This window comes from Leptosomus discolor, chromosome 1 (assembly GCF_034619465.1).
Source record: "Leptosomus discolor isolate bLepDis1 chromosome 1, bLepDis1.hap2, whole genome shotgun sequence".
Lineage (NCBI taxonomy): Eukaryota > Metazoa > Chordata > Aves > Leptosomiformes > Leptosomidae > Leptosomus > Leptosomus discolor.
In genome coordinates, this window is record NC_141391.1 from 81886203 (window position 1) to 81903910 (window position 17708).

The window sequence follows — 17708 nt, forward strand, 5'->3', positions numbered from 1 at the left end:
TGACTTTTGAGTCCACATATGTATTTAGGTACTTAATTCTGATTTAAAAAAAAATAATCAGTGGCAAACAGAAACCTAAATATCATTGTGAACCTGGGCATTACCATTACTTTGCCTTAGCTTTCTACCTATAAATACTACTCTACCTCACAAAGGACCCCAAAAGATAAATATGCTACAGATAGTGAGCGATGTGCTCAAGTATAACAGTGGTGGGGGGCATACATATAATTAAAAAGGGATAGGAAGGAATGTAAAGGAGGTATTCTGTATTGAGAATAGCATTTATCAGTGAAAAAGCTCTAAATCAGTTTACCACTATTTTAATTTAGTTCCGCGCTTGTTCCTGAATGCTAGAAATTAAGTTTACAAGTATTTCAAATGGAGGTCAGTACTCACTTCTACATGTTGACAGGTCTGAATGAGTTTTGCCAAAAGAGTTTCCAGTTCAGTGTTCCTCTTAATAAGGTTGGTGAGGTTACTCTCCAAATTTTGCTGTCAAAAAGAAAGAAAAGAACACATTAGCATTTTGAAGAACTTAATGTTTAGGTGAACAGTTGAAAAATTGATACATTTTCAGGATCTGAATTTTGTAATTACACAGGTATGAACATGAGACTTTCATTCTGATATGCTCCATTATATGTTTTATCTATGGATCAAATATGGCATGAGAAGACAGCAAAAAAGTTCAAGATAAGAGCGAGTTCTAGAAAATAGACTTTCCATGGACCTGCTGAAAACTAGATTAAGCAACTAGTTTTCATCAGAGGGAAAAAAAAAAAAGAGTAAGCAGAAGACCAGGGAAGCTAGAAACATTTCACCAAAAGAAGTGGTTTATTTTGGCTGAGAACGCTTTCTGACTCCTTATTTGCTGCTCTCAATCTAACAACTGAATTTAAAAGCCTGCTGCTAACAGGTCTCTGAGCCTGTGCCCCTTTGTGACTGTACTTGTAAGGACCCAGTAGATGGGTCAGCACTTTCTTCTTGTGATTTGCAGTGCATGTGGGGGATTGATCTAATTGAATTAATCCCCTAGTTCAGTTGAGTGGCATTTTTAATAAATAATTCTAAAGAAAAACATCCTTTTTATGAGTAAGAATGAAATATCTACTCACAGATTGTGCCTTCCCTAAATGTTCTTAAGAGGGAACTTGTGGCTTTTGTCTGTGTTTATCAATTGACCATGGCTGCAAGAAATACTTGCAACTGTAGGATGTCAGAGTGCTTTCCAGCTTCCAGACCTGAGGCCTCATCCTGGACACTGTGCAATTGCATGTAAGATTGAGATCTAGCAACAAATGTTCGGCTATCCTTCTCCCCTCTATCCACAGGAAAAAAATCCAAGCACGTGAGGAGGAGGTCTGTGACCTGCTCCATGGTCTGGCTGCCTTGGGACCAGAACCCTGCCATGCACCATGGAACCTGCAGCTACCAGCTCCTCGATTTTTACTACACATCCCAAGATAGATGCTGTTTTACATGAAATTCCAACTTCTGGAAGCATATGGTCATGAAAAAGCCCTTTTCATGCATGAAATGCAAAGTTTCCACAGAGATAAAAAAGCCCTGTAAATATAACTTAAGAACACCAAAAAAAAAAAAAAAAAAAAAAAAAAGAAGAAGGAAAAAAAGAAGCAAGTCATTAAAGTGAGTCCTGTAAACACTTGTTTATTGCAGTAACTTCAGGGGCGTATATTCCCTTTTGAAAAGCCTGGTGACTGTTGGCATGACAAGCTGTTTCTCATAGTTATTCATCTAGGTAAGTGTGTGAGACTAGTGCCCTGCTTAGTATTCCTGACAGGCTGACAGTCCCTGCCTTTTAATTGTGCTTTGTCCTCTGAGCAGACCCCAGTATCTAGGAAGTACTGAACAAGAATACCAGAACTGAGCCCTGTACTCCTCTCCCCACAAGGGCTGTCATGTCTCTGCAGAGCTCTCATTAATTTCATCCCTCCTCATCTTTTATTAATGGGCTTCTTTTCTTCACACTACTACTTTCCCCCCGCAATGTATCTCTTCCACCACTTAAGTCCCTTCAGCTACCATTAACTCACCTGACTTCTCTCATCTTTCCCCCCTCCCTTACCACCTCCATGCATGCATTTTGTGTGTGTGTGTGCCCTCCCTTTCTGCAGCCATGCAGATTCCTTACTCCTTCTTGCACATGGGTACAAATAAATGAAGCTGGCAGTGTTTCATTGCTGGACCATACGTACTTTGGCATTTACCCGGGCTGATGCTGTAAACACCAGAGGAGCAGTCAGTCCTGTTCCATTAAAGACAGCAAAGGACTTTGATGGCTTTACATATATAACCCTTCTGAGAAGCATGATGGGTGTTTGAAGTACTTAATTTTGGCATTTTCCTCCCAGCACAGTCATGCATATCATGTATCACAAGTTCTAGCTGTAAAAATACCTTCTACACTGCATTTATTTTACAGCCCATTAAAACAAAGAGTAACAAAAACGGGCATTCTTTACTGAACAGTTTGAGCTGTATCTTATATTTCCATAAGCTGTACTGTGAACGATCATTTAATTGCAAAGGCATGGTTGCTGTGCTGTTAGATGTCCCTTTGCAGAGCTGAGACTCCCATGCAAAGTCAAAATACCATATATAGTTACAGTATCAGATAACCTTTGTCTTTAAAAACTAGTTTGTTAAGGGGATCCAAATGTGCAAATACTCTTGAAATCACATTTATATGCCTTCTTATTGAGCATATATTAATTTTGTACATGTTCTAATATTTTATACTAAAAGGTTTAAACTGAAAAATGTATATTCTTGATTGAGATTGTCTAATTTAAAATACAACGCTAACAGTTGGGACCTATATGTACTATGAAGAAAAAATGTTCTCAAAGCTGTTATGGAACACTGCAGTTATTTTAAACAACCTGAAAGTGTCTTCAGCTAAGGCCATTAATACATGAAGAGTATTTTTCTCTGAAACAGAAATTTATTTACTCATCGATGATATAGATTATTATATCCAGGATATTTTCAAATCCTGGATAAAGAACAAAATTTTAAAGTTTCCTATCCAGTGAATATAAACATAAACCCATATATATTATTATGGTTTCACACAGGAGTCTTGATGTCCTCTGCATTTCCCAACCATGAAAATGGAGGACAAGTACTAAACAAGTGAGTTGTGTTACAAAAAATTGGAGCTAATGCATTCCCGTGCTCTAGCTCCTTGAACTGTGTCATTTTCAAACTGGAAAGCCTGGAATTTTGTTTCAAGAGATTAGGTTCTTTTTAAGTCAAGAATTATCAGAATTTTGTTAAACTTTTGTTGAAGAACATCAATTTATATTAATGCTTTACAAGACAGCAAGAACCTGGCAGCTGCTTTCTGAAATGAATGCCAATCTTTCCAGTTTCACTAGGCAAATACTGAATGTCAGCTGTTAAAACTGGCCTGACTTGAAAGTTTTAAAGGTCATAAAACTCAATCAACTCTTACAGTGTGTTTAGCTGGATTTTCTCTTGGCAGTATCTTCCTCTAGTTCCTTCCCCTATTCTATTCCCATATGGACCATGGTACCACTTTGGCTACCACATGGTAGTAGGTACCAGAAGCAGAGTCCAGGCCCTGCCCTCTTTCTTTACTCTGTATAGCGGGAGCCAGAAAGGGCCTGAAAGACATTTAAATTTCGGAAGCAGACGTCTGCTCACAGACTTTTCCAAAATGTCGCAAACTCATTTCATGTCCACACCTGAAACTTCCCAGGCTATGTAAAACTTCAATGCCAGATTTGAAGCTCTGGCCGTCTTGAAAAATTGATCCAGTATTGTAGACCAGAATTCCTGGGAGAGTGAATTGTTGCCAGGTTTTATGTCTGGAAAAAGTGTGCTCTCACATTATGATGAGTACCTGTGAAAACGAGTGGCAGAATAAGCTATTCAAAGTATCTTCCTTCCTCCCACCTAATCTGCTGCTGTTCTCTTAGGTGAACCAAATTACAACTAAATTTTTGAAATGTTGTAGGTAAATCATAATTTCTTAAACATTTGCACCTGCCTGTCCTTATCTTTTTTGTCACTTGCCAATCTTCATTGTTACCTGTCTATTAAAAACTGATCTTAGGAATGCAGCAGTTGGTTTTTAAAAGAAGGACAATAGTTGCTGTGCATTTGCTCTGTGAACAGGCTTCACGCATGTTAACTCGGCGGATGCAAACTGCTTTCAAAATGCAAAAGCCAGGCTGAATGCTTCCTGACTTAACCATGCAGACCTAGCCCAACATCTTGACATTCCATGCGTGCTTTGCAACTGTTTTTACAACATACAGTATAAAGTGAAAAGAATGCTTACTGTGCATTTAGTATGGTCTGACCACTACACAACATAAATATTCCTATAATCTTGGGATAAATCCAAGTAGATGAAATCACAGACATGTAATTGAAAAGGACAGTTGAGGATGATGTTTCATTTCGACTCTGCATGCCTATAAAATGATATGATCCAGGGACTGGAGTCTGAAGTTGGAAAAATTAATGGTAAAAATTAGAGGAAGGCAACTCAGGACTGGATGCCTTTTTTAAGTTGCTGTCTAGCTCACACTGAAGTAATGATCTTGTTGCAGTAACAATTGCGTGAGGCTTGTGCCCTGATTGAAGTGGGAGGTCACACTAGATGATCATAATGGCCTCTTCTGGCCTTTAAAACTATCAGCCTATGAAAACCAAATGTGAACCCATGCCCTTTGCCAAATTAACAGTCTCACGCAAAGCATTTCTTGTCTAAAATAGAAAGGTAGCACAAACAGATAGTCCTAAGCTACTACATCAGTTGGAAATGCTGTCAAAATAAATTAATGTAAGCTTCTAAAGAAGAAAAACGCTGAGTTGTGTGCTCCTGCCTTACGTCACAGCAGAGAAAACAACATCCCCAAGATCATCTTCTCGGAGGCATTTATCTGCTCCATAAAAAATGCCTATGCAAAGGGCCACAAAATAAAACATACAGCTATCAACTAAAATGAGATTTTAAATTACATTTGAAATAAAGCCACTGCCTTTGTCTCATTAAAAATTTTTTTTTTCCTGCCACTGGTAAACCTAAGTACTCATTTGTATTTTCCTCTCACTGCTTACTGGAAGGCTTTGAGAACTAGTCCACTGAAACTGCAGCACATGCTAAGACTGACACACTGTAGAATAGTACTTTATAACAACAGCCTTGATCACCATTTACATTAAATCCATCACAATCAAAGCCTTTTCGCAGCAAGCATTGACAGCAGTTTGCATTTCCTTTGGTCCTGGTGTAGAACTGACCAGAGCAAGGCATATTTTGAGGCTACCTCCTGGTTTAAAGAAGAAAACAACTTTGGAGAGCCTTCTGGGCTTGAGAGCCCTGCCTAGTGGAAATTAGGTTTAGTAATTATATAGGTTTCATGAAAACCACAGCCACCCTCTCATCATCTCTTTACAAATAGTCAAACTGAAACAAAGATTATGTATTTTCAGATTTGGTTGGTTAAAGCATGTAGGCAAAAGCCACACAGTAAAACAGAGATGACGAATAAAACATCAGAAAGCAGAAGTGTGATTGTATCCTAACTTACTCAAGTCAAGCTAGCAGGGCAACCCAAGCGGTGTTGACACGGCAGACCAGTCTTCAGTACATGCAGGCTGGCTAGAGATCATAAATACACGCCCTGTCACTAACAAAGTCCATGCAACCACTTCTTCACTGCAACTGTTTTTCCTCCTAACTTGAAGAAGTTATGCTTGCATGTGCTCCGATTATGTTTCCACCTCGTCATGGTGATGTACCCTATGAACTAGGCCTGTTGCCTCCTGGACTTGTGTCTAACCTATTAAAAAAGTTGCCAATCAGTTCCAGAAGAACTGTCAGAGTATCAAGCATGGTTTTGAGCCAGGTTTGGGGTGTATGCAAGTTTAACGTTTCCTTTGGTGTTCTTTATTTAAATGGACATGCCAGGTGCACATGGAAAAACTTAAGCTAATTTTTATTCTGTGTACTTGTCCTGAAACAGATGACTACTCTTCCTAGGATACACACGCTCGACCCTGTATTTCTCCAGCCAGAGAATGGTAACATTTGCGGTTAATAGGAATGATTGACCTCAAGTCTCAAATGTGTGGAGCTTGACAACTGCACTCCACATTTCTACGTGAAAAGAAATAACAGCTATGATGTTGATACACTTCTGGGGACTAAGATTTTTACCTCAAGTGATTACAGTATATCACAAGGAAAGACCCATGAGATACTGCACAGTTAATTAATTGACCAGGACTATTTTTATTAAAAGTGCAATAAAAATAGCTGCATTTGAAGCCACTGTGACTTAAAGGATGTTAACTAAGTTGGGTCGATTTCCATATTTCATAGGAATGTTGCTTATTTTTTTAATTAACCCTTATTTAAAATGGTACCTTGTGGAAATGAAAGGAAATCCAAGCATTTCCGATTCTTGACCAAATAAAATCTTTATTAACTGACAGGACAACATTCTAGGGAAAACCTACCATTGCACTCTCACTTCTCTGCAAAGCCATGCCCTCAAATATTCCACGGGTGCTTGCCACTTGCAGCCATAGCTCTGCCCTTTGATTTAACTACACTACTCTGCCTTGTAACTTCCTTTGCTGCAATGCACTTTAGTTTTCCTTCACTGCTTCTTCTCCCCTCCTCAGAGTATAAGAGAAATTTCACCACTGGGGCCTCTGAGGAAAAAGGACAGGACAGGAGCTATATAATAGTAGACTGTAGAAAAAGTTTTCCTTTGATGTGTAGTATAGGTTTGGGAAAGAAACAATATATAAACTTGAAAATTATTCTACCTGTAACAGGTACCATGATTACCAAGAACACAGGCCAGTGGAACTGACACTGCTTAGTTATTTTTGATACTATCATGTGAAACAGATATACAAAAAATGAAAGAAAAAGAACAGTTTCTTTTAAACAAAGAAATAATTTTTTTTGAGGGCATTCAAACATGTTACAAGAACTTTGTCCCAGTTTAGACAATGACAAAACTGACTATATAAGACAAGCACATTTTTTTTGAGAGATTCCCACTTCAATTAAACTATTAGAAGATACCCTACTGTTGGCTTGGCTGGGATCCGGAGGCCTATTTCTAATGAGTCATTAATCAAAGAAGGACCAGAATACTAATCAGGAATCAAGGATCAAAAAAGACTAGATTAAGCATTTAACTAAGTTAAAAACAAAAACCAGTCTTGGACTGATAAGGGAGTTAATACAGGTTTGCAAAACTGTAGATACATTTGAGGCCCAAATATATTTGATTTTCTTTTTTTTTTTTTTGCTTCAATTCAGTAGTCAAATTGGAAGCTGAAGTGTTAAAAGAGAAGAACAAATACTAGACACCCTGCATTTAAAGCATGTCATTAAAGATTCATTGTGGAGAGCTAGAGTGTTCTTAAACTCATTCGTTTCCCCATGGGCTAATCCAGTGCAATGAAGGGGGTTAAAGAGGACTTGAACTGTTGCGCACCTGTCCTGCAGCATCCTGGCTGCATCCACTTCCAACTTCCCAGGACATGGAATGTACTTCAAATCAGAAGTTCAACAAGAGCTCTTGCTCATGAGATGCCTAATCTAACCTTGAGCAAGCAAGATCTGGGAAGTATTCATTCCAAGTTCTGAGTTTTGCACATAACTAATGACAGCTATTTATACGAAGAGAAAGCAAAAAGCTCATCTAAAGAACCACAATTTATGCAGTGTTATTAAAGTCCTGGCTTCTACAGATGTCTGCCTAAACATTTCTGAAAGTTTGTATTTTATTTAAGAGGTTGTATTATGGAAAAAAATCTGTTTTAAATCAGCCAGTACATATTACTGCATTTTGCGGTTGAAAAATTCCATCTTATCTAACCAGGTATGTATAAAAAGCAATTCATCATTATGCAAAATTGGCAGGTTAGAAAGGACGGCTAGATAGGCAAGGACTAGAGAAGGTCAACATGGTGATTTGGTCTGTGTTAGGTAGCAGACCAGTGGAGCTGTCACAAACCTAATTCAGCTCTTTCTGCTGGCCTGTAACAAAGCTGACATTTGAGGCAGCTGCACACATCTGTGTTTACATTTCTCAGTATGGCAAACAGCATTTTGAAGGACCTCTATAGATTGCCCTCCTGAGGATATTAATTATCCATCCAGAGGATGAAGCTGTAAGTCCATCTCCTGGCATGGCTGGAAGGACTGGGACACCCAGGGCACACACTAGCTTTGTCTGCTACTGGTGCAGCATCTAGCAGTTGGGCTAAACAGACCACCAGCAGTTCCTATTCAAGAAATGGGAGTGACTTTCTGTGCAGTTCCTCTATAGAGAGGGAACAGTGCACCTGTGAACACAATATATTCCCAGCTGTTGCTCTGGTGGCACGTTAGGAGCCATATAAGCACCATGGGTAAGCCCAAGTGAAGGCAGAGCACAGCAGCTCTTTGGGAAAATGCCGATCCCATTGTCCAAGGGCATGGTGCGTAAGGCAAATGTTAACCAACCAGTCAACAAGAAAGATGCAACTCTGACTTAGCGTGAATCATACTAAACGAAGCACCACTTATAATTACATTTTACAGTGACTTTTTTTGGTGTTTATAAACTCTCCAGGATTTTGCCAAGAGGTACACCATGAGCTAATTCTTCCACTCTGGAGCACTCTGGTCTTGCGTCACTGAAGTCATTGGTGGCTCTGCCTTTTCCTTCCAGTGAATAGGCACCAGCTGCAAAAGGTTACTCGAAACAAAAAAATTGGCATCCGTCCAGTTCAATGCTCATTCTGGCACATGTTCATTGCCTTGCTGCCCACAGTTAGAGCTTGGTCTAGACAGGAGTGTAAATCTCTCTGTGTTTTCTTCTCTTCATTTGCTCTATTTCTTATTCAGTGTACTAAACCCCTCTACTATATTGAGTAAATGCCCCAAAAGGAGTTTGGCATGGTGAACTTGAGTTACTCATGGTTTTAAAGTTCAGACATGGGCTTAAGTCCTTTTTCTGAAATGAAGGCTCAAACATTCATCTAAAATACTTGTCAACCTGGCCTGATAATATAATTTAGCAGTATTTTTCTGTACAAAGCTTTTGACCAAACACCAGATCTTGAATTTAGGAATCAGGGAAATAATTATCCTTGATTCAGATTTCAGATACAGAGTAGCTGTTATATTTAAATCTTTTACTTTAGAAGTTGCTATGAATAAAACCAGAGAACAATGTTAAATAATCTTAGTACATTTACATACTTAGGTACTTATTAAAACAATGTGATGATGATAAGCTATGTTTAAACTAAATAATGAGTATAAATTGTGAGGTACAGAACATGATTTGAAATCAGATTTTGTTTCATATTTCTGTCATACTCAGGTGAACTATCTGTTCTGACCTGCCTAAACCTTATCACCAATACTTCATCAGAGATCAACTCCAGATTTCAAATTCACCAACCAACCGAAAAAACCCAACAATAACAAAAAAACCCACAAAAACTAAAAAGGACAATAACTAAATCGAACCACCACCACCACCAAAACTTAGGAGCTTTTGGTTGGAAAACAAGGTTCAAGTCTGAGTATAACTTAAATATTGATCCACTGGAAAAATAACCACAACAAAAGTAGCACTTCCTTTTTGCCTTGTAGTTGCAACTGATAAATGAAAGAAAAGCATACCAAGGAAACAGTCAGCAGGCAGAAGTGTCATCCTCTTTCATTTAATGTACAACACTAAAAGCTATTCCTCCCCTTTCCTCAGCAGTAGACCAAACTCCATTCCCAGATATCCTGATCCCCCTCACCACTCTTACCTCCAAAACACGTATGTATTTTGCTTCTTTTTCTTTGGTCATGCTGTGAGCTGCCCAGCCACTGCTACAACACGCCCCTCACCTCCTGCTAGATTTTATAAACCTGAGTTTGTACCTGAGTATGACAGAAACCTGAGTTGAAGTCAGTTGCTGACTCTTGCCTTGCCGGCAGTGCATGGTGCCAAGGGTTTCTGGGTGGAAGGCCTGAAAGTAACTTGGATGCTCAAGAAAATGCTCAGGGGGTGAGGGGTGTGTGCTACAGCCAGGGGAGCACCCAAAGAAACAATTGCTTTCCTTTCCCTGGTAAGATGTGCACGTTCACCCAGATTAAAATGCAATAATCAATTCAATGCTAATCCAGCTATCATCTGAGGGGCCAATAATTCAAGGGCAGATTATTATTTAAAAGCCCTTGACAATTATGGAATGGTTTAAAAAACCAATAAGCCAAAAGCAAATGGTTCCTTGTAGAGGCCACAGCAGACTTACGTATTTCACTTATTTCAGCATTGCAGATAACCACAGATGTGTTTCATTTTACTAATATGAACTAATCAATTAGTATGAACTAATAAATTGTTCATAATAATATGAACGATTACATGAGGATACTCCGAAGTAGTGAATTTTAGCCCAAGAGAGCATGTTTGCAAGTACTTTTGTATTTATTTTTACTATGTTCCTATGATGATAAATCACTTGCAGCATGCCAAACCATAAACGTAACGCAAGCCAGTTCTACTTCATCAATACTTGAGGTCCCATCATTATATTCCATATGTTGTTTTCCATTTTGTTTGCTTCAGCTTACACCCAGACTGAAAGCATATCTGGGGCAAAACTTCTGTCAGTAAGAACCAGTGGACTGTGACAATACGTTCCTAGTAGCACCACAGAAATCTGGTCTCTCAAGACATTTAAAACATACCGTTAAATAATATAGATTCTGCTGCAGTTTGGCAAGGCGATAGATCACATCATAAGAAATCAAAGGACATCTTTTGAAAAAAAGTGTAAATAGAAGTCCAAATAAGTGGAACTGTAAGATTTCATTCTTGCACTGAGCAAGCACAGGCTTATCTATCACTGTTTCAATTTCTAACACATTATTTTGTACTGCAGCTTCTGAGTTGGAACTTTCTGTTTTCTTGACATTTCAGATTCTCAGCTGAAAGGCAGAACACTCAGTAAAGATCTACGTGTTCTCTTCCTAAGAGAACTGGAACAATTAATAAGAGACCTGCGTGTTCTAATATGAAGAGACTTCGAACATTTTTTTAATGAAAAAAAAGACAAGATGCTTTGTTTTTGGCCTTAACATTAAGCATACAAATTTGCATTAGTAAATTTGGTATATCTGGCATCAGAAAAGAGAGCATTTAATGCACAGAAAACCAAAGCAATTTTAAAGTACATATATATACACTAGAATTTCATAAATGCCCAATCAAGAACAAAATACTTATGAGTAACAGAGAACAAAACATCTGAATCCACCATCCCTTTCTATAAGAATAGCAAGTGATAGGCACAACCCTACCCTTTAAAATCTTAGAAACCTAAGAAACATCAAAATTTTAAAGCGTCATTTTCCCGTTACCTCTTCTTCCTCCGGAATGCCGAATGCAGAAACGATGGTCCTCTAGATGAACTCATGTGTGAGAAATGAAGCCTTCTAACTTACCTTTGAATCATTTACAAAGAATCTTAGACCCTTTCATCTTATCCAGTCCAGCATATCTAAATTAGGGATGCAGAACTGAGCTACTCTTACACGGCCTGCTGATCATCTTCACATCAGGTGGCCTAACAGTAGGAAAACGTAGAATCAGCCTGCCTGAACCCTCCCATATAGCTTCGGCCACTTTTCTGTAACCATTTATCACAACAGGCATTCAAGTAATGAAAAATACATGTGCTTATATTTTAGAGAAAAGACTGGCAATTTAGAGAGATGTGCAAATCCAATTATTCCTGAAGAAAGAGAGAGGGAGATCTTAACATTTAATTTGACACATTTAGATAACGCGACCAATTTATACAGATTTCCTCTGGAAAAGTTATTCATTTGATTTATCACAGTCTTTGAAGTTTTCCATACTATCAAGGCTGGCAAACTTTTTCCACTGAAAATACAAGCTAATGCTGACTATCTAAGTATGGTTTTCATGGCGCTTTGAGAAGATATAAAAACTGTAAAGCTCATGGAAGTATTTATTTGGGGCCTTCAATTAACTAATTTTGATTTTCATCTCAGACAAGGTTTTCTTCGGAGAAAAGACATGGACTTGATTCACCCAGTACATTACCTCAGGTCTATTTTCTAAACCCATTGTTTCTGAGTCAGACCTACAGATTTTGTGAGAAACACCTTCTCTTTAGCCATATAAAACATACACAAACAAGCATGCATTTACACAGGTACTCACACATATTCTGTAACATGGAAAAAAATAAGTTACGCAATGTGGAAATGCTGTAGAGGGAAAATGCAGATGGAGGGCTGAACCTGATTTCATACACTCAACAGTTTTTAAAACATCCTATGAAAATAAAGCTCTTTAATTTCCTTTTTTCTTTCCTTGACTGAAGGAGCTAAGTTTGACCAAAGGAGTTAGATCTCTTCTCCTTGCAGAAGGCTCACAGGGACCTCCAAGTATTTAAGTATTCCTGTACTTAAAGGGCACCTACAAAGAGCTCACAAGGAGCCACATGGAGAAGACAAGAGGCAACAGGTGCAAGTTGCACCAGGAGACATTTCACCTCGATGTAAGAAAGAAGTTTTTTACAGTGGGAACAACCATTTACTGTAATAGCCTCCCCAGGGACATGGTAGAGTCCTCATCACTAGAGGTCTTCAAGATGCAATTGGACAGATAGACTAAATAACTCCATCTAACCTCCCTTTCACATGAAAGGTTGGACCAGATCATCTTTTGAGGTCCCTTGCAAACTGGGGTGTTCTATGATTAATGACTTAAGTACTTTTACTAGTTAAAGAGCTGTATCTGTAATTGAACCATTCTTTTAAGTGTGGCTGTGTATGTGTACATGTGCATACACATCTTTTAGCAAAATACTCCAGTGAAATCAACCTACAGGGGCTCTTATTCCAGCTCAGTGGGCTCTCTGCCTGTATTTTGAGCTGATTTGCCCAGTTTGAGCTGTTTTCAGTTATCCAAGTCTTTCATGATTTTGAACACTATAAGATCAGTCAAAAGTGAGTTATGCAAGGAGAGGAGAACTGACATATCTCTAATTCCTACTGGCCTGGTCCACTCTTTCCCTTATCTCCTGGAGTTTGGAAAGCAAAGCCTGGCAACACTTGTCAACTCTCAGGTTCTCCCAGACTGAGGGGCTTCAATTCCTTCTTTCTGCGCACATGCCTGTTTGCCCCGTGCGCAAACATGTAAGGCTGTGAGATGTCCAAGAAAATAATTGTGCAAATAGCTGAGGGGGTGGCAGGAGGACTACGGCATATATTGCCCACGTAACTGATGTCAGGAGTGGCTCTATTTTCCCAATTGCCCTGCTGTTTCTAGAAGTGTATACATTTTGCTGTTACAGTGTGACAGGAAAAGCAAGTTGGCGTCAGTAAGCCTTTCACTTTGTTGGAACTGTTCATGCAAGATATGTGAATTACATCTGGGAAATTACATATTCTAGATAATATTATTGAATATTGAAATGACAGCTCCATTAACTTTCATTTTTTCCATTTGTTTCTGCCAGAGTGGTTCCTATTCCGCAGACTTACAGTATAAAACTAGATTTTACTCAGGATTTGTTAATTAATAAGGATCTTATTCTACTTTATAGCTCAATATCTCAGGGCTTTTTTGTATTCATAATAATGTATTGGTTCCCAAACCTAACAGCAACTCAAATCATGCAATGTCTTTGTTCCCATAGTAACCACTTTGCTTCAACTGAAACAAATGAAATGCTAAAAACACATGGCCTTCAAATGCCTTAAATTACTCATTTAAGTAATTAAATAAAAATTGATAAAAACAGTTTTTCTTAACAGAGATAAAACAGTAATAGTGCATACTTTGTACTTTCCCTCTATGAATTTCAATTACTTTTACAAGAGGGAAACATTATGATCCTTATTTTATAGATTATTCAATTTCCTTAAGATCAAATGCCTTTAAGCCAAAACCCACTGAGCCTGCAGCTATACTAGCTTTTCCAGTGAGTCAGTGGGCTTTGAATGAGATTCATCAGAAGCCAGTAAAGTTAAGAAGAAAGCCCCTCCTGTCATAGTTACCATGTGCTGGCAACACATGCTTGTACAGTCAAGTAATCTGTGCACTCAAGATATTAATTAATTATTACTTTGTTGTCAGAGTAGTATTGGTATATTCAATACCAAACTATTGCTCAAAAAATGTATACATGACTACCAATAATGCCTAGGTTTGAGATAACAGAGGGACATTGCCCTTGTCACAGTCCATTGACACGTGATTGAACTGAAAACTTGCTGGATGAACACTCCCAACTCAGACTTCTAAAACTAGCACTTCAAAAACGTTTTATAAAAATTTTTGTCTTGCTGCTGAATGTAATTTTGAAACTGTATGTCTGAAAAAAGGAGATTTCAGTAGTTCCTGATGGGTTTGTCCAGACCTTTAAGACTGTACGTTCCTGTTACTAAACATGTGCTGCGGTATGTCTCCAGTGTATGACACTAGCTGCTGGGTGCTTTTCAAAGTAAATATAAGTCTGGTTTGTTTCATTTTGCAAAGTTCTCTACAGGTACCTTCAGAAATCTCTTAGTTACAAATGAAATTTGTACATCAAAACTGCTTTCGAGACTCAAGGTCAAAGAACTAGCACTAAAATTAAATGTGAATGAAAGAAAAGGAAATCACCATAAAAGCAACGCATCTAATAGCACAATTTGTTGATTTTCTTTAAGAAAACACTGTACTTGGTAAAACAGCTGTTCACCCTGACGATTGCAGAAAAGGCCCCATGGATGCAAACGATCAATACCTCTCCTATGAGGAAAGGCTGAAAGAACTGGGGTTGTTCAGCCTGGAGAAGAGAAGGCTACGGGGAGACCCTCTTGCTGCCTTCCAGTACTTGAAGGGGGCCTACAGGAAAGGTGGGGGTAATCTTTTCAGTAGGGCCTGTAGCCAGAGGATAAGGGGCAATGGTTTTAAACTAAAAGAGGGTACATTTAGACTAGATATAAGGAAGAAATCTTTTACAATGAGGGTGCTGAAACACTGGAACAGGCTGCCCAGAAGGGCTGTAGAAGCCCCATCCCTGGAAACATTCACAGTCAGGCTGGATGGGGCTCTGAGCAACCTGATCCAGCTAAAGGTGTCCCTGCTCGCTGCAGGGGGTTGGACTAGATGGCCTTTAAGGTCCCTTCCAGCCCAAATCATTCTATGATTCTATCCTGGTGGACAACAAGCTGACCATGTGCTCTCACAGCAAAGGTGGCTGTTGTCACTTTGAAGGTGTTCAAATGTTGCAAGAGATTGCCCAAAGAGGCTGTGGGGCTCCATTCTTGAAGATATTCAAAATAGGTAGCCACTAAGCAATCCACTTTCATTGTGCAGGGGGGCTGGACTAGATAACCTCCATAGGCCTCTTCCAAACTAAATTATTCTGTAATTCTGTAATGAAGGTGCTTATCTTCATAAATCATAATTTTACTGAAATTGTGAAAATCTGAAGACCTTTCAAGATAGATAATTGAGCCTTAATTGATTTATATAAAGAATTTAATGAAGTATTTTTATTTAGAAGCTTTCTTATACAATATTTCATATTTCACCAGAGCTACAAGACCTGTAATATCCAAAAATGAAGTAAGCTAATGTGCTTCTTATAAAAGTACAAGGAACTAATAAATATCTATGAATTTAAGATTTTGTTTTAAATATTCAAGTAGACAGATTTCAGGAAAATCAGGTTTTAGGACTTTTTATAAGCTTGTGAGCTTTATCAGAAATGCCTAATATACCCATCATTATAGTACATGGCTGCCAACTTTGTCTTGTACATTTGATTACACTATTTGTATGTTGTAAACCACGAGTGAATAATATGGCTACATAGCTTGTTCTATTAACTTCATTGAATCTATTCTTTGATTTCTTATCTTCTGCAGGATATCAAGTTTCACTGAATAATACACTTTCTGGGTAGTGCACTATTTCAGAAACATCACACCTTTTCTACTTCACCTGGAATCTGTCACAAAGAAAAGAGACTGTAATTTATTAAGGGATGTTTTCAGTTCTCAGGGCAATGGTGAGAGATGATAAATAAAACAGAACAGGAATTCCAAGGCATCTTCAGCCTTTACTATTTCATGTACTGTACTAAAAAGCAAAATCTGATTTATTTTCCTCCATTCAGCACTGGTTGGGCACTCCAAGCAAGGGTAGAAAAATTGCTCCCCTTTTTTCAAGACTTGGTCTGTCAGCATGTGGCACCAGACAGTTGTGGTTTAGTGCTCCTGGGCTGCACTGATGGGCATGAAAGTTTCAAAGAGCTTTAATTTTAAAACCCATCAATGGAGAAAACAGATTCAAGACTGCTTTTAACATTTGCTTGCTTGATATAAAAGCTGTAGGGCAAAAGGAAGAAAAAGCCTTAAAATGTGTGTGGACTGCTTTACACAGAAGTACAAATTCAATTAAGATAATTTAGTACTATACAGTGTTAGAAAAGTGTAAAGAAAAGAGCACCACCTAAACGATTTACAAATCCTTTTATAAAACTTGAGCCTATTTCTCAGTTTTCCCTGAATAGCCTGACTGCCCTGTTTTTCTCTGTCCCATTAAATTCTGCTTCTTTTCCCCAGTCAAAAACGCCACTTAGCTGAAGCGAAATCCTTAGTTCTTTTGACGTATACAGTGTGGGTCTCCTAATTAGGACATGCTGTAGAAACACAATTTAAAAAAAGATTGGAGAAAGAGAAAAGAAATACTATATAATACTTTGTATTGAAATAATGCACCAATTAAATAAAAATGCACGCTCTTCACTTTTCCCTGGAGGTCTTGCAAAAGGCTGAAAGCATTTTCCATTTAATCCCACAGATTTAAAAATCTGAGTGTTATTCTGCATCAGAGCTGTAATTAGGCATTTTTATACTAACAATGGAGTTTATAATTTCACACCAGGCTGATCATCACTTAAAACCACTTATTTCAGCTGAGTACATTCCCTGTTAATTGGAATGTTTTGCTAGTGGTGTGTTCCCATTAAGATACAGTCATGTCATTATGGCCATTAGGCTCAACCTCTTCTCTTGAATACAGCCCAGGAAACAGCCCCCCCTCTCAAATACATGCATATTGATAGCTGGATTTAGATACATCAACAACTATCTTCTTCTTCAACTGTGAGGCTTAGGTGAAATAAAAGACTTAGTATGCAAAATGTTGCAGTCTCTCTTGCACATGAGGTCAGATTCTACAATTATTGTGGTCACATCTGGCCTTAGAAAGCTGAGAATTTATGTCTGCCTGCAGCAACTTTTAAAAAGTAGTTTTGCTATACACAAAGGGGTAAATTCAGCCATTAGTTGAATGTTAGAATCAGATGATTTCCAGAGATTTAGCTCAGTTCATAATTTATCCTCAACTATTTAAAACATATTTCAGACTTTTTAAAGCTGTTATATCTGCAGGGATTGTAGTTTCACCTATGATTATACATATTTGACATTTCCCATAATTAGATCCTGATTTCACATAGAGTAATGTCAAACTTTAGTTATTCCAAATTAAATTTACAGTTACAGTGTTTCCTTGGCCTGATTTTATTTAATTTTTATTTTTATGAAAATGCCAGATAAAACTACCAGCTAATTTCACAAAACAGGCTAGGGGAAACAT

The 17708-nt window shown here is 38.1% G+C and overlaps 1 protein-coding gene across 2 annotated transcripts in view; it reads right to left on the minus strand.

Moving 5' to 3' along the window:
• Positions 1-17708, minus strand: part of MID1 (midline 1) — a 97087-nt gene that overhangs the window by 42945 nt on the left and 36434 nt on the right. For both annotated transcript variants that reach the window (XM_009962198.2, XM_086460726.1), the window contains one exon: positions 400-495. In XM_009962198.2, coding sequence (XP_009960500.2) covers positions 400-495 — 96 coding nt within the window. The remainder of the gene's footprint in view (positions 1-399; positions 496-17708) is intronic.